General features: G+C 34.2%; 3 protein-coding genes across 3 annotated transcripts; 1 reads left to right on the top strand and 2 right to left on the bottom strand.

The window, feature by feature from the left end:
* The first annotated feature begins 273 nt into the window (after positions 1-273).
* LOC123307596 (homeobox protein unplugged-like) lies at positions 274-7,995 on the top strand. Its single transcript, XM_044889968.1, has 2 exons — positions 274-865; positions 7,143-7,995. The coding sequence occupies exons 1-2, from the start codon at positions 586-588 to the stop codon at positions 7,619-7,621; spliced, it is 759 nt and encodes a 252-aa protein (XP_044745903.1). The 5' UTR covers positions 274-585; the 3' UTR covers positions 7,622-7,995.
* A 15,218-nt stretch (positions 7,996-23,213) lies between these two features.
* LOC123307386 (dynactin subunit 6-like) lies at positions 23,214-24,834 on the bottom strand. Its single transcript, XM_044889666.1, has 4 exons — positions 24,673-24,834; positions 24,420-24,590; positions 24,095-24,368; positions 23,214-23,622 (listed from the first exon to the last, which is right to left on the bottom strand). The coding sequence occupies exons 1-4, from the start codon at positions 24,687-24,689 to the stop codon at positions 23,539-23,541; spliced, it is 546 nt and encodes a 181-aa protein (XP_044745601.1). The 5' UTR covers positions 24,690-24,834; the 3' UTR covers positions 23,214-23,538.
* Positions 24,835-25,513: 679 nt separating this feature from the next.
* LOC123307341 (dynactin subunit 6-like) lies at positions 25,514-27,184 on the bottom strand. Its single transcript, XM_044889603.1, has 4 exons — positions 26,979-27,184; positions 26,752-26,922; positions 26,240-26,507; positions 25,514-25,685 (listed from the first exon to the last, which is right to left on the bottom strand). Exons 1-4 carry the CDS (start codon positions 26,990-26,992, stop codon positions 25,581-25,583), a joined length of 558 nt encoding a protein of 185 aa, XP_044745538.1. The 5' UTR covers positions 26,993-27,184; the 3' UTR covers positions 25,514-25,580.

Here is a 27,184-nt window from a genome sequence, read left to right as displayed (position 1 = left end):
TCACTAAAGTGTGAAACTAAAACAAAGCACAAAAACTGAAGAGAATTCAAAATTGATTATGAAACCTATGTAGATAGTAGATAGCAGAACAATGAAATATTAATTCATGGCGATTGTCCTTGTGTTTTCAAGATATCTGAAAGTGCCCACCCTAAATACCCATTGAAAAACAATTCAACAAAAAAGTAGATCAACACTTTATATATCTCATTATCGAACAAAGCACCGTTGAAAAATTCATGACAATCGCTCCAACATCATTATTTAATTTTAGAATTTCACCACCAACAGGGTGGACTCAACAAACTCTTTGATTATGTGGGAATCAACATCCACCGAAATGAACACTTCCTCTACCTAATTGCTGTTGTCATCAGTAACTACGATCAAAGCACGTGGATTGGCCCGTATTCCCCCAATGAGAAGACAGAGGCGGAACGTCCAAAAACCCCACCCAAATCTATCCTTCTGGTCCTTCGCACCGGATTCTGAAATCCAGTGACGCATCCTGGCCTAACCGTGACACACACGAGAGGTTTCAACCGATGTTGGGGTGAACGGTGTTTTGGAAAACAGACTTGTGCTATGGATATCGCGGAAAGTGATCCGAAACCGGAAGATAGGAAAAACTGTGAAGAGTTGACGATGACTGCGACGAAACCTGTGCCTAGGCCTTTCTCTATCGAGGCCCTGATGAGTGACTGTGGACCGAGAAAAAGTAGTAACAACGTCGGTAACGCTTGGAATTTGACAACCCAGCACTACCCTGTGCAATTTCAGCACCAGATCATGAGGGATACAGATTCTGAGGATGGCAGTTTGGACATGGAATATGCACAGGATCTATCCAGGAGAAGTAAAGAAAGTGAGTATTAAATTACCTTCAAGTCATCAAAGGATAAGCTATAATATAAGTACCCACATGAGGATAGTTATACCTTTAAAGCTAATAGGCGTTCAAAAAAATTCGTCCTCAAGTAGGCTGTGGATTTTTGAAGGTTGATTGATGCTCTATGACCACATGTAATTCTTTCCTTGATTCACTTCATGTTACCAAAATGGAAATATGTAAACATTCATGACTTTAATCTGTACCTATATCATAATTTTGTATGGGAAGGTAGTTTTTCAGAAAAAGTTCAATGATTTTCTTCCAAACAAGAAGCTCTTCTCTTATTGAGTTTTAGATTACACGATCACACGATCTCTGATGAGGAAATTTTTTAGAGTAGTTAAGCTAGTTAAGATTTCTGCTGCTGTGTGTGTTCTGGATCCATCTAATTGAGAATAACTATTGGACTTTTCATCAAAATTCAATTCAGCTTTGAAAGGCATGATCATTTCTTCTTTATAAAGTTCTACTGTTGAAGTTCCATCAAGAAAAATAGGTGTATCTGAATGGGAAACTTTCCTTGTTTATGGCTGCTTGCACATCCTCGCATATTTTGCATACCCGGAAAGAAGAAACCCTGTCGAAAAAAAAAGTGGGATCGGAAATATAGAACCTACACCATTGTCAGATCAGACACTGTATCTTCAATACGCTGTCTGCTTTCAATTGTAATTTTACTTTACATTTTTCACAAAAGCTAAAAGATTTGCTATGTCGAGTGAAAGCCAAGAAAAGTAAAAATCTGCACGGAATAAAGTGATCCTCCTTCACGCCTTCGTTATTCCTTCTTTTAATATCAATTAATCAGTTGCTGACATCTTGCCTAAGAGCAATAAAATTGATATCTATTGTTAGGAACTGTCTCCCTTAAATTTCCTTTGTTGAATTTTTTTCTCATTTTATTATGAATCATCGCAAACCATGACAAACATGTTGCATAAGCAGGTTTGTCTGTTCCTGTTCCAACATAAATCGGCAATTTAATTATGAGATTAGATAAATAGAAATAAACATTGTTACAAAATGGCGAAAGCGCGCAGCGATCTTTTTATTGTTGTTTACCATAGATAGACCATAGATACAGGGAAAGAGTCTTGTCTCTGTCGTTTACCATATTTTAGTTGGAATCTGCTATTGACCTCTGGTAAACCACTAGGATGTATTGATATCTAGTTAGCCTAGACCAGTTCCATGCATAAAAAAATATTGTGTTACCATAGCAACGAACAAAAACTCTTAAGAAGTGTCAGTGTGAAGTTTGAGGTCAAAAAAGTAAACCAGAGTTACGCAATAAATTAAAAGAAAGAAGATGTCCACCGAAATTATGAAAATCGGAAAATTGAAGTATTGAGCCATCATCAAGTACCTATAAAAGGGTTAAGAAGTAAGCAGATTTACGACGATATGCTTAATACCCTTGGTGATCAATGTTTTTCGTACGCAACCGTGAAAAATTGGACTGCAGGCTTCAAAAGAGGTAAATTTTCCATTGAAGATGATGACCGATCGGGAAGACCAGTTTCTGTGTCAGTCCCCGAAAATATCGATGCAGTTCATGACATGATTTTATCAGACTGTCAAATTGGGCTAAAACGGATATCTGAAGCACTGAGTATTTCATACGAACGCGTTCATCATATAGTTCACGGCATTTGGACATAAGAAAAATTGCTGCAAAATGGATCCCCAAATGTTTGACCAAAAGCGTGCAAGGGTAGAAGCATCGCGTTCGATCTGTGCTCGATTTGAAAACTATGTAGACTTCTTAAACCGATTTATTACTATGGATGAGATGAGACTTGGGAACATTTCCATGATCCAGAAACAAAGCAATAATCGATGGAATGGCGACACTCTGGTTCTCCAAGACCTTTCTTGTCCAAAAATCTGCTGCAAAAGTTCTTGCTTCAGTTTTTTGCTAAGATTCTTCTTCATTCTTCAACATTCTTCAAATGAAAAAGGCTCAATCAGGATGACGGAACGAATAACGGCTGAATCCTTCAATGTCTCCTTCTCATTTTAGGTACCTACTCGTAAAAGTAATGCTATAAATGACATGAATGCATATGTGCTGAAATTATTCCTTAAATGATTATACGCGAATTATTATATTCAACCTTATGCATTGTATTGAAATGAGCTTCGGATCTTTATGTAATCTGTATTCCGTGTATATTCTTCGGCTTCCGTAAAAGAAGCTTCTTGCTATACGAGCAATAAATAATCAGAAGTTCTTCTCTAGTCACGTGAGAAGTTGATTTAGAAGATACTTTGGGACAGTTTAACTGTTATGTGGCGCTCCATTCTCGCATTCGAATTAGTATGACTACACTATATACTATATTTTCTATTTGATCTTTTCATTTTCCTCAAATTTTTGAATTTTTTTGATCTGACATATTTTATAACATATGCAGGGTATATATGAATAGTTGGGAACAAATTTAAGGGGTGAATCCTTGTCAAAAACAGATATGAAATTGAGCAAAACATATATGGGAGCGAGAAAATAATGAAAAAAGTTTAGTGGTGATCCCTTTTAATGTCAGCGTGATATTAGCTCTCTTTAGGAAAATTAAAGTTCTAAAAACTTCAGCCTGTACGATTTACGCTATGTAACTAATATTTTTTATCGAAAACCATTACTTTTTGCAAGAAATGACAAGGGACCTTATTTGTTTTTACCCTTTGCAATCATGGAAAGCACCACAAATTTTTTTCATTGCCTTCTCACTGTCATAGAATGTCCATTCCTAATTTCATTCAATTCATTTCTGTCAGTTTTCTGGTTTCTAAGAAAAAAATTTAAAATTGCTTTTCAGTTGCCACTTTTAGGGAGCTAACTCTAAGCAGGGTCTATAAAATTGAAAAAAGTCATACGAAAGACTTAACTATTTTTTGACAGGGAATTACAAAGTAAATTTTTCTGTAACTATTCGTTTACACCCTGCATATGAGTGTCTGAAAAATATCCAGAATTTTCAGGAGAACAAGGAGATCTGTTGGAAAAATAAGGTACCTAATTTTGAAAGGAAAATAGGATCACATTCCGGCTATATGAAACACGGCGCAGTTGAAAAACCATAAATAAATCTTGTTTTTAGTGTTCTATCTCACAAAGGGTGTTATCGAAATGAATTTCGGAATATAGTTTTTCATTTATTTGATGAATCTTTCGAAAACGAGATACAAACCAGTTGCTTCATTAAGACCGTTAAGTACTATGAAAATACCAAAAATTCAAAGAACCCAACTCTTGAAACTAAGTTGGAAGCTATCTTATGAATATTTGAATGTTTTGTAAAACAAAATTATTCTTCATATTTTCTCGTATAATGCGCCGTTTTCGAGTAATTTGATATGAAAAATTAAAAAATATCTGTGAATTTCGAAAAATCTCTTTTCAGAAGATCCATTGATATGCGTGTCACAGATTTAGCTAGTAATTTTGTTTTCCCAGAGATGGCATAGCTTTATGAAAACTTGAAATGGCTATATATTTTTATCTTGGCCGAATCGGAAAATGGTATAGGAAAAAAGTATTCCTTTCGACCTCAAAATTCTGCTATATATATTTCTACGAGTCAAAGACTCGCCCTGTATAACATCTCGGAGCATCAATAGAAAGTCCATTTCATCTAGATAGAGTAGATGCTGACATGGTTTCGGTCTTATTTGATCTCGTCAGAGCAACACAACCCACGCCTCGATAAAAATAGAACGAATAGATGGATGTCAACATACACTATAGTGTTTGATTGACCTCAACGCCAACTGACACATGGCATGTTGATTTAGTAGTAGAATGTAGGTATCGTTAGTGCATAATGGATTTCTCTCAAGTGTATACCACAACGATTAGAGGTTTTAAATCATTTTAATCCGGATCAGAATTACTCGAACTGGCCACCAGTACATTAAAACCTCCGCCGAAGCAATAAAATCAATCTCCGAATATTCAATTACGTACTAAGCTCCCCCTATCGCTAGAGGAATAACGATATCACTGAAAAAGTGGCCGTGGGGGTGAATAATTCAATAGTAAAACGGGTGGATGAGCGATTATACTCAACTATTCATTATGTTGTCCGATAATTTCCATCTCCCCCGTCATCGTTGTCCTTTTGTTGAAAACGTTGATATATTACCTATTAGAGACCCCTCCATTTGAACTGTAATCGCTAATTCAATTAAGTTTATCAAAATATTATTTGTATTCGATCTTTTCATGGTGTAGGTTGTATATATAATACGCTAATTTGAGTACGATCCAATTAAAGTTCAATCTCGTAGGGGGTTTCAATCCAGTACTTTCACTCATGCATGTCAGAAAGAATCATTAGGGAATCCCTCTGTCATTATCGATTGTGTACATATTTTAATTTTCGATGAATTATCCAATTGATTTCACACAGAGTATGCCATTTTAAATAAGTTCCCTACCCTATATAACTACGAGTATATATTGAAAAATTCTTAGCCTACTATAGAACCAAACAAAATTTCAATGTCAAAATATTTTATTACTCAACATATTCTCCTCTCAATTGTATACATTTATTACAGCGAACTTGCAACGTCTCTAGATCTTAAAAAAAAAAATGTTTCTTCTTGCTCTGCAAACCAGAACTCCACAGCTTTTATTACCTCCTCGTTGGAAGAGAATTTACGACCTTTTAGACTTTGTTTCAGTTGAGGAAAGAGATGATAGTCGGATGGAGCCAAATCTGGTGAATAAGGGAGGTGTTCTAGTAATTCAAACCCTAAATCACGAATTTTTTGTTGTCCTTTGGTGTCCTGCAAAAACAAAACACCTTTCCGCGTCTTTTCTCTTTCATTTTTTCCCGTAGAGTGGTCAGTAATGTCTAATAGTAATCTCGGGTTATTGTTGGTCCCTTACCCAAAAAATCAATCTTGATTACTCCATGGCAATCCCAAAAAACTGTAGCAAGAACTTTTCCAGCAGATTTTTGGACACGAAACTTCTTAGGTCTTGGAGAACCAGAGTGTCGCCATTCCATCGATTGTTGCTTTGTTTCTGGATTGTAAAAATGTACCAAAGCCTCATCCATAGTAACAATTCGGTTTAAGAAGTCTACATCGTTTTCAAATCGAGCACAAATCGAACGCGATGCTTCTACCCTTGCACGCTTTTGATCAACATTCAAACATTTGGGCATCCATTTTGCAGCAATTTTTCTCATGTCCAAATTGACGTGAACTATATGAAGAACGCGTTCGTATGAAAAATTCAGTGCTTCAGATATCCGTTTTAGCCCAATTCGTCGGTCTTATAAAATCATGTCATGAACTGATATATTCGGGGACTGACACAGAAACTGGCCTTCCCGATAGGTCATCATCTTCAATGGAAAATTTACCTCTTTTGAAGCTTGCAGTCCAATTTTTCACGGTCGCATAAGAAGGACATTGATCACCAAGGGTGTTAAGCATATCTTCGTAAATCTGCTTACCTCTTAACCCTTTTAAATACAGTTACTCGATGAGGGCTCGGTACTCCAATTTTTCGATTTTCACAATTTCGGTGGACATCTTCTGTCTTTTAATTTATTGCATAACTCTGGTTTATTTTTTTGACCTCAAACTTCACACTGATACTTCTAATGAGTTATTGTTCGTTGCTATTGTAACGCAATATTTTTTTTATGCGTGGAAATGGTCTAGGCTAACTAGATATCAATACATTCTCGTATAAAATGAATCACTTCGTTGTTGAGTTTCTGAAAAGGAAATTTACTCAATTAGTATAGAGATAATTATTTCATTTCTTATTATCTTTATATCAAAATAATAACATCAAATATTGTAACATTTGAAAGAGACTTTGGATTAGTTTGTTTTCATAATACCATCATCTGGCCCTGCAACAAGTATAATGCTAGATATCGATTGAAATTTAATCTGGGAGGATTCTGCATCTTCTGAAACTTTTTAGGGTTGTCACTCCCAATCTCTGGAACAAAACCAATTGAAAAATTGAAATAACCTTTGCTCCTGCTTAAATTCTTGCCCTAAATTTCCAGCAGCAATTCAAGTAGAAAAAATTGTTGCCTGACAATGAACTGTTCACGGAGAGAATTGATTTTTTCCAAGAATTCTTCTTACCATTTGACCATTTCAAGCTCAAATTCGAAAATTGCAAACATTTGGGCGGAACAACTATCTCTCTCCTTGGAAAATACAGAATCACCTGGCTTTATTTACTCAAAACTATTTTCTATTGTTCCAGGTTCAGAGAACGAAGATGACCTGGACGACACGCAAAACTCCGACGGACCTTGCGAAGGCTCAGCCTCCTCCAAAGCGCGAAGAAGAAGAACAGCCTTCACCAGCGAGCAACTTCTAGAGCTAGAGCGAGAGTTCCACGCCAAAAAATATCTATCCCTAACCGAACGCAGTCAGATAGCGTCAGCGTTGCGGCTCAGCGAAGTCCAGGTGAAAATCTGGTTCCAGAACAGAAGGGCCAAATGGAAAAGGGTCAAAGCGGGACTTGGTGCCGGCCCTCATCAATCCAAGAACGGTCAAAATAAGAGCAAATTAGTGGTGCCCATACCGGTACACGTGAACAGGTTCGCAGTGAGAAGTCAACATCAGCAGCTGGAGAGGGCGCTTGGCGATTTGGCCAGTAGGGTGCTTGCCAGTCACGCGTCTTTACGAGCGGGCCTAGAACTGCACCATGGGTATCACCCGCCGGGACCCCCACATTGATAGTGATTGAACAAACTCGATTCTAGTGATGGTTTTGAGTGTACCTATTTCGAAATGACTTGTATATTTGACGGAATCGATTCTCGTTATCAAAGTTTTAATTTTAAAGCTATTTAATAGTGTTCTTCGAATTAAATCATCAAAGTTATAGTATGAAGATGTAATTAAGAGACAATTCAGGCAAAACTGGAGAGAGAAAACTTTATCTACACGGTTTCAACAACGTGGATGTACTTGATATCAAATAACATTTAGATTTGACTTTGTGCAATAGTTTTTAGAATGATTGATGATGATCGCACTATACCACTTTATATGAAATAACGGCTGTAAATATATATATTGTAAAATAAAGTTATTGATATATAAAGTTTTTTATCGTCCTCCTTTATTCGTCACCTAGATATTTTATTAGCTCAACAAGACGTTTTCTAAAACTGCTGAAAATTGAGAAAAGGAACTATTCCTTCAAATATGAAGCATACACATGGCTTATTTTTTACCTTAACTGTGTGAAGTGTTTGACATAGGTAGGTATCTTAGATGAGTAAAAATTTCCAGTGGAAACAATAAGGAGATGTGAACGTGTGAACAAAGATCACACGTCTGTCACATCTTTTTTTTTCCAACTCTATATTTCGGTAGAGAGTTTGGCATTCACACAAATGGATGATCCATTAGCCACGTAGTAATATCCGATTTCTGATTATGACAAATTTTATGAATGAGAATAAAAATATTCCATGGCAAATGGTATCGTACACTATGGGGGAAATTTGGTATAAGGATAGAGCTTTATTATACTCTATAAAATGGAAAGAAAACATCTCAAAATCTACTTACTCCCAAGTCCCAATACATACTTATAGGTGTTAATGTTTGAATAGTTTTGCACTCTTCTTCAGATGTATGATTTTCTGATTTATTCTTTATAGAGGGGGAAATGCAAGGAGAGATATTTTTTTTGTAAAATTTCTCAGTGATTTGTGTAGTAAAAGATAATTCACGAAGAATATACAGGATGTTCCATAAACTTGCCGAAGAAATTTAGGATATTAATTCCTGAGTTATTTATTGAAGTTGGAAAGGTTCTGTAGGCCTTTTTATTACATGTTATTCAAAAATAAGTGACATCCCTGATGTTTTTGAAAGAGTTCGGCAATCCATGAGTATAGAAGACTGGACCCTGGACATCCTAGCTGGAGGAGGCCATTTCTAACAATTCTTGTGATTCGAAAAGCTTTCTGATGTAATAAAATTCATAATTCGATTGCGCTACTCGAATATTTTTTTGAATAACAGCAGGTTTTCAATTCTTTACTGAAAAGTGGTGCATTCTAGATTCTAGAGAAAAAACACAGTGACCCTGTTGTTTCAAACTGGCCTCATTTGAAGAAATGAAATTGATTGTGGAAAAAGACTTTGGCGTACTCTTTTTTTCTTCAAAAATATGAAAGTCAATTCCAGTACTAACGCTACTGTTGTTGCTGAAAACTAGGTATTCAACGAGAAATAATCACCAAATCTCGTTCAAGTATCTCAAGCCGTTTCAAAAATATAGAGGAATTCTCTTTTTATTTGGAATACATTCAACACGCAATATCTTGTAAACGAAGCATTTGCGTACAAAGGACTCAAGTACCTTGCCGACTGCAAATAACTCAGGCTTTCAATGTTTATGAAACACCCTGTTTCAGAAACCCTTGAAAACATATGAAAATTAATTTCAGGCTTGTTTTGTGTGAAGAACAAAAATGTACTTGTGTAATTCTGAGTATGTTGCAGAAAAAGAAAAATGATGAAAGAAAGTGGAAAAGCGAGCATTAAAGCTCCAAGGTAGTTCGATAAATGACTGCTTAGTAAAATTAAAAGACTCAAAAGTAGGTACATTTTACATTTCTTGAGGTGGATTCATCGAATATGGAAAGTTTATTGTTGTTGCTATTTCCTTCATAGTCGATTACTCTTACTCTTTACCAATGTTTCAGCAAGCATTCGTTTGCCGCCTTCAGGGATTATCTTATTTTTACCTGAAGAAGTACATTTTTACTCGGAAAATTGCGCCAGATTCAAAAAACGATAGAAATAGCCCAAGAATCTTGGAATTATAATATTTTATGGTCGCAATCATTTGATTAATGGCTTCCATAGGATGAATTTTTCCAATTCCCAATCAATAACAAGGAGTTTTAGTTATTATTGGAAATGGGAAAATAGGGAAGGTATTTTTATGCTAAAATTGTCAGTTACCGTTTGAAAAATAACGAAGAGTAGGTACCTTCATATTAATTTGACAACTCGCTCACAAAATGATTGAGATTCTCCCCCAGAAACTTTGAGAATTATGTAAACGAATACATACTGATTCTGTATTGAATTCTTTAGCACTGGACAACGGACTTGTAGTATAGAGGGAAATGTGCAATCTTTCACCCTCTTCAACCTCTTGTTCATTCAAAAAAGCTCGAGTAGCTTTCTGTAGTAGCCTCATCACATTTAGCCATATAATACATAATTTGATGGATGGCCTACTCAGGCAAATGGATCTCCAGAATATCAGGACCATCTGTTTACTAGATACACGCCTAATTATCCTTTCTATAGCGACGTGTTGGGCCTAGTGATGCGTGTAATTGTCATTGCAATTGTTTGTGCGGAGTCTACTCTGAACTGTGGGAGACATTCTCAAAACAGTGTTGCGACTTCTAAAGAAATTTCTGGGTACGAAATAGATGAAAAAGAAAGGAAATATTGGATGTGTTAAAAATGAATATTTTGCAGAGAGTTATAAGGTTTGGTACCCAAAGCATTCTGAAACGCCATCACAGATCAACCACAGATACAAGGACAAGGTGAGTCTTTGAGTTGTACATCAGAAGATTTCTGAGAAAGAAACTGAAAAGAAACACTTTTCCAATTCAACCCGGTTGAAAAGGTACAGGCTGTTGAAAATCCTTAAAAAATGTAATTTTAAGTTATATGTTGCGAATGGAATGATTTTCGGAATACATAGTTTTTATTGATGTGATGAATCTTCCCGAATACAAAAATTCACCCCATCTTCCAGTTTCTTCATTATAACCGTTAGATATACCTATATAGCAATATAGCATGAAAAATACCAAAAATTCAAAGAAACCAACTGTTGAAATCATTTCATATTAAAAAATATATATATCCGGGATATACCTTATTACGAAAATCAAAAATGGCTTTGTGCTGTAAACTTCCATATTGAGGTTTAATTTCGATGATGAACTTTCTCCCTAAAATAGTTTCAGTCCTTTGCAACTTCCGATTATTCCGGAAACACCGGAAACAGCATACTACTTCTTGTTTTGGGTTGGAAAGTTGTAGTTGTAGATTTTCTTGCAAGGTAAGGACAAATCTTTCAGGTCCACATATGGCAACGTTGCACTCTGATCGTATTTATGAATTAGCAAAGATAAGGCAGATGTGACCGTGGGGTACAGCACCTGGCAACCAAAAGCACACTAGGGCTACAAATCTATCCACGCCCACTTCATTCTTTGCTCCGTGACTTTTCAAGCCGTATCGGATTTAAGGCCCCGCTCTGTATATGACACCGAATGCGATGTAACCGACACGGTAATTTCGAATTTACATACTTATTCCGTTTATAGAACAGTCCTGATAAACCGCAGCATCCTTTGGTCTTGGAGAATAATAGGATTATGGTAACGGATATTCGTGACAAAGCATAATCGTAAACAAGATAGGAAACAATAGATTGGCTCCTCTTTCCTTCATTATTGGTCGAATTTGTTATGATGGGGCTACTTCAGTTTATCATCCAGAGTGGCTAATTTGGGAACGGTTTAGGCTGATACATTTCGCGTAAAATCAGAGCATTAATTTTGTATTCGTGACAAAAAGTTTTCGAAAAAATCAAAGAAATGGATCTCATAGTCTTTCAATGACGACTTGGCGCTGGCTTGACAGCTTAGCCAACTATGATAATTGCAAAAAATCCTACCCAGAGGCTTTCGAAAACTGTGGAATTTGATAGCTCATAGATGATTGTGTTTCTTTTGACAGATTATTAGATACAGAAATTATGTGAAGGGGATGGAATTTCCACAGGGAAAACTGTGGGAATGAAGCCTTGGGAAATGCTTCCGAAATATGGGCATCAGGGTTGTACTCAGGGTTGGGAAAGGAAGTATAATTACTTCTAATTGACATACTAATACGTGTTTGAAATTTATTCAGGGTAACAATTGTTCTGCCGTCCTATAAACAGATGCCATATCTGGGAAGATTCAGTTTTTGAGATTTTTGGGTTATCGAATTCCTGGCAGGGTAATTAATCTTTCTGCCAAGCAAAAATGTCGTCAAGATCTTCTAAATATCCTATGGAGGCTATGGAAAAAATTAGGAGGACAAAGTACCATTGCAAATTTCTGCCAACCAGATAAGCTCGGTTGCAGTATTGCCATTTGGGGCGTTTCAGTGTTATTCTATCATAACTGAGAGAGAGTTTAGAAAGAAGGTTTGATGAGTATTCTAAACTATAATCTGAAGTGATTGGAGCCATATTTGCCTCATGTTATCATCCTTTATAGGGTGAGTCTTTGGCTCGTACAAATATTTTAACATCCGATTCTTGAGGTCAGAATAAACACTTTTTTCCTTCAACATTCTCTCCGAATCGACTCTGGTGAAAAGATACAGGCTGTTGGAAAACCATAAAAAATATTATTTTTAATTTTTTCATCTCACAAATGGTTTTATCGAAAGATATGAATTTCGGAATATGGTTTTTCATTTATTTGATGAATAATTTTCGAACACACGTCTTCCATTACGTACCATAAAAATGCCAAAAATTCAAAGAACCCCAACTCTTTGAAACTAAGATGGACGCTATCTAATGAATATTTGAACATTTTGCAAAATGAAAGTATTCTTCATATTTTCTCGTATAATGCGCCGTTTTCGAATAATTCAAAAGTAGGTATCTATTGAAAAATTTGGTATTTTGGCTTAATGCAACTGTGTTTAAAAGATCCACAGATGTGTAGTGTCACAGATTCAGCCAATAATTCTGAAGGTAATTTTGTTTTTCCAAGGGTGGCACAATACATCAGGAAAATATTAAATGGCTATATGTTTTTATGAGGGCGGAATCGAAAAAAATTAAAGGAAAAAAGTGTTTCTTTTGACCTCAAGAATCTACTGTTGATATATTTGTACGAGTCGAAGACTCACCCTCTATATGCTATTGATCTGGAATTTTCTCAGTTGTAAGAATAATAATCATTAATAATTCATAATAATTGAACAAAATTTGCTTCTGTGTTCCAGATTCCTTTATCCAGTAACTAGGTCTTCTTATATCAAATGTTGCGAACAGCTCATTCAACTTTCTGTATACGAGAAAATATGAGGAATACTTTTATTTTACAAAACGTTCAAATATTCATTAGAATATTCCAACTTTAGTTTCAAGAGTTGGGTTTTTTTGAATTTTTGGTATTTTTATGGTAGCTAATGGTCAAAATGAGAAAACTTGAAGACGTGGGTGATATCTTGTGTTCGAAAAAGCTTCATTAACTGAATTAAAAATAAAAACTATTTTGCGAAATTCACTCAGTTCGATAAAAACCGGTTGAGAAAACTAAAAATAACATTTTTTTATGGTTTTTCAATAGCCTGTATCTTTTAAACCGAGCAGATTCGGAAAAAATGGTAAGGAAAAAAAGTTTTTCTTTTGACTTCAAGAACCTACTGTTAAAATATTTGTTCGATAAAGACACACCCTGTATAGTATCGTTTCTTTTGACCTCAAGAATCTACTTTTGAAATATTTGTACGAGTCCAAGAGTCATCCTGTATATTATTCCTCAAAAATTATAATTCGTATACTTCATTCACTTTTATTTTAGCAGTCGGTTGGCCATGGAAATTTGACACATTTCACTCTGTATAGTACGAAAATGTGGGGTTATGAAGCTTGTCAAAACATTTTTGGGTTTTAAATCAACGCTATGTTGCCCGTTCTACGTAAAAGTTTCTGTTATTACGTATTTTATCACAATATCGAATCTCTTCGGAAAATATGTGACGAACATAATTGAAGTTTATACAAACTGATTGAAGGCATACCAAATCCAGTTATTTGCATGGAAAATACAAGAGATCTGTATAATATCATAATATGCACTAGCTTGAGGAGAGTTAATGTTCGTTATCTTCTTTGGCTTACATCATTTGTAGATTTCAAAAATATAAACCCGAAGATGAAATGCATATGATGCAGTGGTTGGGAATGGGTATCTCCCGAAGGAATTAACAGATAATTACAAGAATGTTAAATTCTTCAACAAAAATCATCTTGCATCAATATAAGTAAAAGGAATAAAAGGAAGTTTCAAGTCAAGATGAACTTCACTTTTGAACAAAAATTTCACATGAATAAACAAGTAACAGGGCAACTTGCGCGTATTTGTGGCTATTCATCTTAATACGTTGATGTAATAATAATAATTAGGTATTTATTAGTACCTTAAGACATTTACATTGTATAGGACAAGTCAAATGAAAAATAGAAAAATCCATTTTAGGGAACTTATTCTCCGATGACATTCATCGAAAATCCTGTAATAAACTTTTCGCATTGATTCACTCAAACATTAAATTCTCAAATGCTTCCACTTTTTTGGGTCTCCCATAGAAGAAAATTCTTTGTCGTCCTCTTCATTCACAATCTTTCTGATTGTGGAAATATTCAGCTGAAATGTAAGTCGTTTAGATTCAGATGAAACATTATATAAATTCTTACATTGAATATGTTCGCTACCGTCTGACGTATTGTGGATTTTAGAATATCAGGGTATAACTATTTGAATGAGCGGACCTGAATTCTAAATAGCACTTCCTGAAACTGTCTCTTTTTTCAGTCACTTTCGGCATTTTCGTAATAAAAATTGATATTAGTTGTGGCAACGGCGTTATGACCATAGATTAATCTATGGTTATGACATTAACGACATTTCATGAGTGCCAACCTTACTCCGTTCTAGTTACAAAAACTTGAGAAAATTATTTCATGGCCAACCGACTGCTAAAATAAATTTGAATGAAGTATACGTAGTGTTCAGATGACAAGTTTAGTATCGAAAAACAGCAAATCTTTTCAACCTTTCCATTCGTCACATATATTTGTGGTTTTCCATTCACTAAAGGACTACCAGAGCCAGCTTTCGGCTCTCGGCGCATCAGAATAACATTACGGGGCAAAGTGGGTACAGGGCACGCACAATGGCACCATTAGTCCGGCTATAATGTTGGCAAATTGTCCTGTGGGAGGTCCTGGCCGTATATCACCCCATTTGTCCCACGATCTGCTGATGCTGTGCGATATCTGGAGAATGCTGCGGTCGGGGGTCTTTGTGAACTCTGTGAGAAGCTGACTGGGTTTTTCATACAGGGTGAAACGAGTTAAAAATCGGCACGTGCCCGGGAGAGTTAAATGTTGCGCAGTTTCGATTTGTTGGTTTTATTGAATAATTTCCGCCCGCGTCATAACAGATACGCACGTGCATTCACGTTTCATATTGCTCTAGGGAATGAAATTAGATTTATCGAATTTCGTTTAATGCCACCGAAGTTAACTGATGAGTATTTCGATATATATACTTCATTCAAATTTATTTTAGCAGTCGGTTGGCCATGAAATAATTTTCTCAAGTTTTTGTAACTAGAACGAAGTAAGGTTGGCACTCATGAAATGTCGTTAATGTCATAACGCCGTTGCCACAACTTATATCAATTTTTATTACGAAAATGCCGAAAGTGATTGAAAAAAGAGACAGGGTTTCAGGAAGTGCTATTCAAGTTTGCTCATTCAAATAGGTATACCCTGATATTATAAAATCCACAATACTTCAGACGGTAGCGAACATATTCAATGTAAGAGAATTTATATAATGTTTCATCTGAATCTAAACGACTTATATTTCAGCTGGATATTTCCACGATCAGAAAGATTGTGAATGAAGAGGATGACAAAGAATTTCCTTCTATTGGGAGACCCAAAAAAGTGGTGGCATTTGAGAATTTTATGTTTGAGTGAATCAATGCGAAAAGTTTACTACAGGATTTTCGATAAATGTCATCGGAGAATAAGTTCCCTAAAAGGGATTTTTCTATTTTTCATTTGACTTGTTCTATACAATGTAAATGTCTTAAGGTACTAATAAATATAATACCTAATTATTATTATTACATCAACGTATTAAGATGAATAGCCACAAATACGCGCAAGTTGCCCTGTTACTTGTTTATTCATGTGAAATTTTTGTTCAAAGGTGAAGTTCAACTTAATTGAAACTTCTTTCAATTCCTTTTACTTATTGATGCAAGATGATTTTGGTTGAAGAATTTAACATTCTTGTAATTATCTGTTAATTCCTTCGGGAGATACCCATTCCCAAACACTGCATCATATGCATTTCATCTTCGGGTTAATATTTTTGAAATCTACAAATGATGTAAGCCAAAGAAGATAACGAACATTAACTCTCCTCAAGCTAGTGCATATTATGATATTATACTGATCTCTTGTATTTTCCATGCAAATAACTGGATTTGGTATGCCTTCAATCAGTTTGTATAAACTTCAATTATGTTCGTCACATATTTTCCGAAGAGATTCGATATTGTGATAAAATACGTAATAACAGAAACTTTTACGTAGAACGGGCAACATAGCGTTGATTTAAAACCCAAAAATGTTTTGACAAGCTTCATAACCCCACATTTTCGTACTATACAGAGTGAAATGTGTCAAATTTCCATGGCCAACCGACTGCTAAAATAAAAGTGAATGAAGTATAGGTGCTGAATGTTTTATGTTTATATAATTCCTGAAATATATGGTACTTTTACTTGTATTCTTGATAACATTCTTTTTCCAAAAGAATTCACTATCTTAATGAGTTTTTGTCTTCAAATAATTTATACTGCCAAAGGTCCTTGTCGCTTACATTCGAATTAAGAAAAGAGTTGGGCCATAAAAATTTAAGAGAATAGAATTGGAATAGAATTTTCTGAAATAAAGGACAGGATTGGAAATGTATCGGGAAAGGAGTGAAATTTATTCCAAGAATTTATAACTGCAGTCTGTCTACGAATATGGGTACAATGTTTGATAAAATCGGTAACCATTGAATAGGTGAAGATCTAATAGTTCCAGTTAAAATTCTCAAAGAACTGGAGTCGGCGATCGGGATCATCCTCCAGTTCCTGAACCAATCGTATCTTTTAAGGAAGGAATTTATATTGTTTAAGAATTTTTATGATTGTTTTGCCTGAAACACCAGATACATCGGACAATTTCCTAGTAGTAAAGATCGGATCCATTACTACATGACCTAAGGCAGCCAGGTCACTCGATTCGTCTCTTTCATGCAGCCTCTTTTTGTTTCCGACTGAACTAGTACATGAATCTTTGAAAGAATTGGGCATAAATTAACTTCTTCATTGAAAATCGAGAACCGGAAATTCAGAATCCATTTTCATCATCTTTATCACCCCTACAACTCCTAATGATCGATCGATGAAAAAGATTCCCCCAATTTTCCGTTTTCTCCATAGAACATCCACAATCCCCTTTCATGATGAAAAATACAGTACAATTAAAACCGACTCCCATTTGGGTATCTGTGATGGTTAGCTAATGCAATTTGTGCCGGTCTGACGGTCATATTAGAAGATCTCATTGTTGCCATATCAGCCTGTCACTGCTGTCATACCATTGTTACGGTGTCAATCAAACGCGAGCTCGACTTTTTCACTTGTCGACGATGAGAGGAGTAAGTCATCCATGCAAGAGAAGTGTTGCAAATCTGCAAAAATGGGTGTGCACATAAACGGGGGGAGTAATATTGGGTATAGTGGAACTGCACGCATTCAGAATATTTTTTCGAAGCTGAATATGGCTAGTGAACTCAAAAGTCATCACGTTTCAATAAATCCTTTATTATATTATATTTATTATTGAAAATGTGATGGAATTCTGCATGTTCATCATATTTTCAGATTTTTCACAAAACTCTTTCATGAAAAAACTGCAAGAGACAAAAAAGTTCTTCAATTGAATGGGCTTTCTAACGTTTAAACAATTTTCAAGGAATTCAAACGTGCTTCAATGTTTAGTTGCAAAGATATTGTCATTGTGGCCCAGTAAAGTGTATCAAAGTGGTCCATCCGCAAAATAGGTAGCACTATGATTTCGCATATAATAAAACTCCTCAGTATCAAATACAGTGATTTCTGCATTACCGGACTCTGAGATAAAAAGAAATCAAAATAGGGGTCACGTGCATTTGTCTCAAGAATCTGTGATTAAATTTTGTTTAATTAATGTAGGGACCCTTTTTATGTGAATTATACTTGATAAGTCTCAGATTGGTAAAAATTCAGCACAAGTGGTAACTTGAGATGTCAAGAAATAATGTATTTTTTCTAGTGAATATCAAAAAAAATTATCAAGCTCTCTCATAAGGAATAATCCGCACTTCTAATGTTTCACCGAAAATTTTGGGAATCCCCCTCTCATGAAATTAATTTCCATGAATTAATCAATGAAATGAGTCATTAATTGTTAACGTAAAACATCCATAACAGTTCCCTAAAATTACAGCTTGAATATTTTATTGGATAACTACTACTTTTATTCATCAAGGTGGTTTTGTTTGAGTTACGTACGCCTGAAGTTCTTATTTAATATCTTGTCTGATCACTTCATCCGTTTGTAATATTGGGAGTATTTCGAATAACGGGAAAAAAGAGAAATGATGATTGTACCGATAAATTATTATTTTCTTATAGAGCCCGGGAAGAAACTTTTCTTAATTGACTACATTGACGTTCGATTCATCGCTTCTTTACCAAGACAAAACGAAAATCATTGAAGGGAAGAAAAACATAAAAAAATTATAGATATTTGGGTCAGAACTAAAAAAAGATTAAATTGTTCAGATTTCATGTTTGGAAATTTTAGAGAATCTTTATTTTCAACATTAAGGTTACGCTTAAATTTGTTCAATATTTTTCTTCGCAACTTCGTTCATATTTTGGTTTAATCAATTCCAGCGCGTTTAATCGAAAAGAAATTGTATTTAGGGTGTTTCAAGATGGTCAACACTCAAATAATTTTTAGCAGAAATGTTCTTCAATAGATCTCCAGCACAATATTAGGTACTCCTAAGCTGGATTTTATTCATTTTCTCTTAAATACAGCTATAAAATCATGAAATTGGGTATGATTCTTACTATTTAGGTGTTCAAACTAAAACTGTGAACATGCTATGAAGATTTCAATTAGGGGCGTCTCAAAGGTGGGTAAAATATTGGGTTAACATTTCAGAAACCTAAATTTTTGTCCTTCATGCGTTTTACTGGTTTAGTAAGAAAATAAAATCTATCTTAATATTTTTATAGGGCTGATGTGCAACTCCATCGACCAACATTCTTCGAAAAAAAGTTATTTGAGCCTCCCCCAATATTTTTGATCGTAGAATAGGGTGGCAATTATTGACCACGAGTTCTGGAACACCAGCCAGGTATATCTATAAGGCAGAACTGATTTTTCCACAATTATTTTTTTCCATATGTAACAGTGAAAATGCTCAGTGGAATCCTTTTTCCGCAGTGGAAACTTACAAAGTTAATTATACAATTCACTTTGTTTTGCTTCTACGCGATCCCTGAAAGAAAGAAAGCACTTAAAAGAATATCGTTTTGTAAAAGAGACCAGGTTACAAGAAACATTTTCCGCTTAATGAACCACATTATGGAAATTGATAGTTTGCATTCAATATTGAACATCATCTGAACTACCCCTATTAAAAACATCGTTAGCATATCCTGTCATAAATTAGGATACTGTTATATTAATTTTAATTGAACCACAATCATAAACCCATGGTTAATAATGACTGTGCCCTCAATTACTGAATATTTGATGAATACGGCAAAGTGTATTAGCGATATCGAATTGTCATCCATCGTTTGTTGTGCTCTTCTCGTTGAACGGTTGATTATTAGAAATAATTTCAGATATTACGTGGAACAAATCTATAATTTTATTCAATTATCGATTGTAATGTAACACGAGCAGATATTGAATACTATGGCTGTGATGTGGATTTATCAATTGGATCAACATTTTCAACAAAGACCTATTCGAAAGAGAATCAACCATATTTCGATCAAGAGAAAATCATGGTTTAGTACCTTGGAGAGATGCAAATCTTACACCTAATCTCAACCGCTTTTCAATGAACTGTACCACTTATATATGCAACGTGCTTCTTTCTTGGTCAGAGTTGTCCACACAGTATTACCCTAATGTGAATATATACGATTTATAAGAATACGGTAGCAATGATTCCACTTCTCAACGAAGAATATCACAAGCACTTTCAATACAGAGGTTCAATTTTCTACACTCTTTTTACCTTACCTTTCTTAATTTTTTTAGATGACTCACAACAATTCAGATTGTCCCAAAGGTACTGAACAATTATAAACAATTATGTTTCGGTTCAGTAGAAATTTAATGAAATAGCATTGAGTTTAAGGGGATTTTTTGTGAAATGATTTATTTCACCTTTCAACTGTATAACTCCTCAATATAAAAATGTGACAAAGTCTAGGTTATAAATATAGGTAATCATTTACAATTGTAACATTCTGATGTTGCTGGAGCTTTGCATGATAAACATGCTCTTTTTTGCTTTGCCTAACTGTAAATTTCCCACTGAAAATTTTTCTATCTAATCGGATTTAAGATGAGAACAACACCTCGAAAACCTCAGGACCATTTTCGAAATTATCTGATGTCATAATGAGATAATTGAAATACGATAAATGTAATCGATACTGAAGTGATTCTGAATACACTCAGTAATGCTATCCTCATTGGTTATTCATAGCCTCATTTGATCCAGCAGATAATTCATGTTCATATCGAAAGAGATATGTCTGCCAACCTCTTATTGTTGGTCCTGAATGCATAATTCACTGGATAGATTTCGGTGTTAGCGGTCACTTTCAAACTGACGAATATATTACTTCTGTTGAAGACGTTTCTCTTTGTAAGCATGAATAACAATGAGTGAGTCTTCAGCTATTTTCCTTGTGATCGAGAAGTTATTTTATGCTTCGGAAACGATGATAGTATCTTAGGGCGCCGCGCCAGGATAAAGTGAGTGGTCGTTGAATTCGAAACTTTTCACTGATGAGATACCTACTTTTTCAAAATTTCTAACGAATTTCGTCCTTGCTGTTCAAAACTAGTGTTGGATTCAAAACTGCTGGGGTGAATCATACATTCTTTTTTTAAATCATTGACGATTTGATCCTTTTTGGGTTATCTCCAAGGGAATTAGGGAATAATTATTGTTAATTCCAATCACTAAATCTGCTCTGCTAAGGACTTCGAACTTCCATGCTTTCAATTTTAATGTCCAGTTTGATTTATAAGAAGTATTGGGTACCTGATACAATGCTTAGTACCTAATGAGCTTCTCCTGCCTATAGGCAGAAAAAGTCCACTATTTGAGGTGAATACATTCTCAATGTCATTTGTAGAAAAACAATTTTATTTCACTCATAATTTATTCTCTCTATATCGTACCACAATATACATGATTATGCGAAATCTATAAAAGATTTAAGTCCACCATCATCCATTAGTTATGACGCCATACGATAGTTTTTGCTTTGTATACCCTTTGAAATCTTGGAATAACAATCTGAAGAGTACTGATGTGATCATCGGGAGGCTGAAAAATTCGAACAGTAGTTAAGATATTATACTATATGAAATAAAATCAACAATAATAAGTACAATAAGAATCAAAGAGAAGTAGGTAGCAGGTAGCAGTTTTATATTCCATCTCCTGATAATTTCGTAGAAGGATGAAAGCGCCACAGGCAGTGGCGGCTCGTTAGGGACAGCAAAGGTTTACTTAAATTCTCACTTGTGTCAAATTACCAATATCGAATTGCCGATGTGTCAACTGGATAGAAAGGGCTCCGCAATACCAATAAGGTGATTACTCTTAAGATAATTCCTACTTTAAAACTGATTTTAATTAACCCACTAAATAATTCTCAATAGTTCTCAGCCCTATTCTGAATCTCGAATTTTTTTCGATTCCCAATAGCTACAAAAAAAACCCACCCTGTAGAACGTAGACCGAACACACAAAATAACCAACTCCAGTTATTCCATGTCCAAACATCTGATTTATCGGCGGAATTAAGGGAAAAGGGAGAAGAGAGTGGTTAGCTTGGTCACATTAGAGGGGACAGTTTTTCCCACAAATTGGACGGTCGTAAAAAGCTGTGCTGAGGCAAAATTGACGGACGCAATGTCGCAATTTGGGAGAGACACGCCCACTACACCCTGTGCAGCCGAATCTGCCGTAAAACAAAATCCGCAAAGCGTTTGGGAAGATCTGCTGGACTAAGCAATCGGGAACCTATCAATACTTGATGTTTTTTTTCTGGGGGGGGTTCTATTTTATTGTCATTCGGATAAAAAATTCCTTTGGGAATTATTCACATAACTTCGAAATATCTTCATGTTTTATTACTCTGAAGGGAAAAGTATTAAAAACTGATTAGATATCAGTGTGAATGAAAGTGGAAAAATAATATTTTCTAATTTAAAATAAGTGTTTTTTTCAATATTGTACAGGCCATGTTTTTTTATATTATGCTATAATGAGACCTAACTTTTGTTTGTGCTTTCGAATTATTTTCTATTGGTACACCCAAACTGCCGCCGCTATCTATGGGACACACATCTTCGTAACTTTCGTTTAATATTGAATTTCCTGCAATTAATTTTTCATACATATATTTGCGCATCCACCTTAAGTTAAAACTTCTGACCGCCATACATGATCCTTTTTTCATTTAGATTTGCTTCTTTACAGATAGAACTACGACACGCTTATTGTTTCAAATAATTTCCTCTTCAAGTTTCACTGAATCGAGTTACATGTTCCAATATCCCAACTAAAATAAACCCTGATAATAAATTTTCATGTTGTTAGTGCCAAAATTTTCGTATTTATGGCAATTTTTCAATTTTTGTAAAAAAAACTTTCACATCCTGTTTAAATAATAGACTATCAACATTTGTATAAGCAGAGTTTGGCTCAAACCTTATATAAATACATGTTTCTGGATTTTCTTTTTGTGTTGAATTAACCTGTGTATACATCAGAATAAAAATCGCCATTGAATTTGGCTGAGATCCTGTATTTGACGCAATTTTGTTTTGCAGCATAGCCAAAGAAATGATGAACAGTTATTTATCCACTATAATTAAATGAATAATGAAATTTCTACTTACCATATAATGATAGTACATCTAAAGTTTGAAAATAGCCAATGAATGAGATTTCAATTCATGAAATTGTTATTGTTAGTTACCTAAATGCATCATATACATATATTCTGTTCTAATGTTAAAAATTCCGTGACTACAGCTAATGACTTCTTTATTACATTAGATTTATCGAATCATAAATAAAACTCGGAAATCTTTAAGCTACAACTTTTTTATTCAAATGTTAGTTGACTAAAATTTAAATACTTTGTACAGATACATTTAACAAATAATTAAATATACAACATATATAAAAAGTATTCATTACATGTTTCATGTAACAAAGAAAATATGTTCACAGTCAATCTAAAACCTATTACCTAGAACATTGAATCATAACATAGATACATACATATTAAAATATAGTTAAATATAAAATCTACATCTAATCAATTTTGCTTCTAAGCAGTCATCTGCTGTGAACTTGTCTAAATAAAGAATGTGTATGAGTTGACCAGCAAAATCAGTTTCATTCGAAGGATTACTTTGCTTTAATGTTGGGTTTACGATAATGATGATAATTTGGAATTATCTTCATGAGTGTTTCCATTTGTGAAAACTGAGGCTGAAATATGATAATACATGAATATCATCCCTTGAAAAATATTCAATAAATAGCAAATATAATGAACCAAAAAGGTTATAGAATTCAGCCAAACCATGCATCTTAAGAGAACCTCAATTGTAATGAAATTATTACAGCCAATTCAAGAAACTTATGGTGGAATTTCAAATATAGTTATGAGAGTCGTTGAATCGAAGAAGAAATAAGAAACAGAAAGTAATAAAGAGAAGAAGAATAGATTTTTACATATAAATTTCAAACAACTGGTTGAATTTTCTTGAAGTCATTTAATATTTGAATGCAATTCTGCAAAACAAATTCAAGGTTCAAGTAGAGAAAAGATGAGAACTTTCATGTAAAGGAATAAATATTCACTACAATTTCCACTATGATCTAGTTCTAGGGTTAGTCAAATAGTAAGATTTAATGTTATTTCACACCAGCCTAAACCAAATTACCTCAACCAACTTACCAAAGGTTTGCTCAAACCTTCCCGAGTATGACACTGTTGTCCATATACGATAATGTTTTCTTTCAATTCTTGCTCCTCTTTAAGCTGACAACCAGCACCTATTGTACAACCATTGGTAACTATTACTTTATTACCAACAAAGCATTTGGATTCAAAAACATTGTTGCTTCCTATTTTGCTGGCTTCAACATGACATCCTACTTCAAAAACATTATGTGGTCCAATAACAAGTGGTTCAACATTGTTCTTATCTTGTGCTTTATCAAAAGGTATTCTACAAATTTGAAATGAACACAAAACAGTTATGGAGGTAGTGAGGAATTACCTATAAATTATTTTGGCCTGTTCTTCAATTAGACAGCTCTCCCCTATAATAATAGGCCCAGCCTCGGCAATAATAGTTGCCATTGGATGGACAATACAATCTTTGTTTATTGTTATATCTCCTCTCAACCTGGCTTCTTCACACACTAAAGCTCCTGGGTATATTTTGATACTGAAAATGTTGCAGAAAATAAATATATGTAGGATTAGTTATTCAGCCTTCATAAATAATACATTGGAGATATTCAGATTACCTGGATGTTTTAGACATGTTATCGGTTTCTGTCAAATATTATCTATCAATTATAAAAAGAATTATATGGGTCAGTAATTGATTAAAAGACTAACAAGAATTTACACAACAAACGACACATAAACAAGTATAATTTGAGGTTAGTTATGGTGACAGTTCACGAAACACAGAAGAGGAAGGCACAGTAGATCTACTTCACAATGTAACTACAGATGATTTTTGTCAAATTAATCTTTGGTTTTGTCTTTCAAGTCGTATCCTAAAAAATCTCTGAATTTAAGGATAATTCATAACTTGAGGACTTAATATCTGATTTCTGAATGAAATTTAACTACTTCAGTTACTTGAGTTCATTTTTTGTACATTATGTTGTTGGGAAGACATCCCAGTGGCGGAGATTTAAAGAGGGTTGTGTTAGAGTCTATACTCTTGCAATTATTCTTTGCCAGATATGTGATAAGCTTCCATTGGCTTTAATAATGATTCATACTTTCCTAGGGCCTTCCTGTTTCAATCTTCATAAATTGAATAGTTCTATTACAAATCAAGATTAATTCTACTCTTTGAATTATTGATCATCCGATAGGTTATGTTATTATTCCAAAGATGATAAATATGTTATTGAACCTATATATAACCTATATAAAATCGATCTATCGTAATGGCAATCCCAAAAATGATTATAGTATTTTTATATACTTTAGTTAATTGCGAAAACAGATAACATACATAATATTTATTTTTTTCTGTAAGTGGACCAAACAAGAATGTACCTATATCTTCCATTAATCCGAGAGAAGGAATGCTTGTAATAGGCAAGGGTAGAAAAAAAGGAAACAAAACTTAGTATAATCAAATTTATTAGCAACAAAATTTTATCAGCACTATTCTTTTGAATAATTTCATTTATTATCGTACATGACACCTGGAGGATTGATGACGGTGGGTTACTTTCAAAATCCTATGATTTCTGTATAGAATTTGACTAACTGTATCCATGAAGTCAGGGTGCCGCTGTAAAAAGAAAAAATCTTGAGATAGGCAGATAAAAAAGAGATTTACAAATCTCTGAGATTATTTTAAAATTATTTTCTTCACATGAGGTTGGTAGGTACGACTCAACGAAGAATAAATAGATATTCTGTTCAAATCATCATTTACCCAAACATTTTTTTGAGATATTATTTTTTATTTTCATACTAGTCCTTCGATAACCTGATATCTTCTCAAATACTTTCAAGAGTCTCAATATATCTGCTTTTGATAATTTTTTGTTGGTGTAACTTACTGGTGAACAATATTGTATAGTTTTACTTCGAAATATGGCACGAAGAAATGTATTTCATCAAATTAAAAATAAAAATAAAAAGTAGGTACTCAACGAAAATGAACGTTACAATCATCGACTACCTACTACCCCTAGAGACAAATAATCTACCTATATACTACTACTACCACCTTAACCTTTTACTACTACTACTAGATATATGTAGGTAGATATTAGCACTGCAACACACAAAATGTTATAACTGCGAATTCGACAAAAAATTTCCGAAACGATCACTTACCGATAGTTGATGCTCTACTTCCCTTATTTTACAATTACTCCCATAAACAATAGAATTTCTACCTACAACAGACTCTTCCCTCAATTTACAACCTGCTCCAATAATGCAATCATCGGTAATTGTAACCTGGTTGCCTATCAACGATTTCGATTCAAATATATTGTTGTTTCCAATTTTTCTGGCTTCTATTCGACAGCCCACTTCGAAAGTATTATCCGATCCGATAACCAGCGGTGGGCCTTTTTTTGTTGCTGCACCAGGGGGTCCCCTAAAATTAAATTTGATTTCAACTTAGCGAAATGATATTAGGTAATAGTAAAATGCGAATAAACAAAAAGGCTTATGAAAACATAATAAAAAAGGGTAAAAAGAAAATAAAAAATCTTATGAAAACATAATAAAAAAATGGCTATTGAAATGTAATTAATCAACATAAAAGTGGAGTGAAAATATAAAAAAAGATTGACATATTTAGTAGATTATTATTTTCACTTATAGGCATTATTATTCACCTATGTATTATTTGCACTCTTTCTTCTATCAAACAATTTTCCCCAAAGATAATAGGTCCTGCTACAGCTAGAATTTGTACATAAGGATGTACAACACAATTATTCCCAAATGAGATATCACCTATGAGCATAGTTTCAGCGCATATACTACTGCCAGGAAATATTTTAACACTAAAAATGAAAATATTCAAGTCAGCACCTAAAAATATCACAAATGAAGAAATTACCGGCTCTTGTTCATTGTAATCGAATATTTGTATATTTTCGTTTAGATTAGATATGTATTCTTTACTCTTTTCAACTAGCAGTGAATGAACAGATGTTCCAAAACAAATTACAAACAGAGAACATGCATACTTCGCACCTTCGTCGAACTGATGAATTTCGAACATTTATTTTTATTCAAAAATATACGAATGTGAAAACTAGTACA

Source organism: Coccinella septempunctata, chromosome 2 (genome assembly GCF_907165205.1).
Source record: "Coccinella septempunctata chromosome 2, icCocSept1.1, whole genome shotgun sequence".
Taxonomy (NCBI): Eukaryota; Metazoa; Arthropoda; class Insecta; order Coleoptera; family Coccinellidae; genus Coccinella; species Coccinella septempunctata.
The sequence above is the reverse complement of the archived record's forward strand: the minus strand, read 5'-3'. Positions and strand labels throughout refer to the sequence as shown.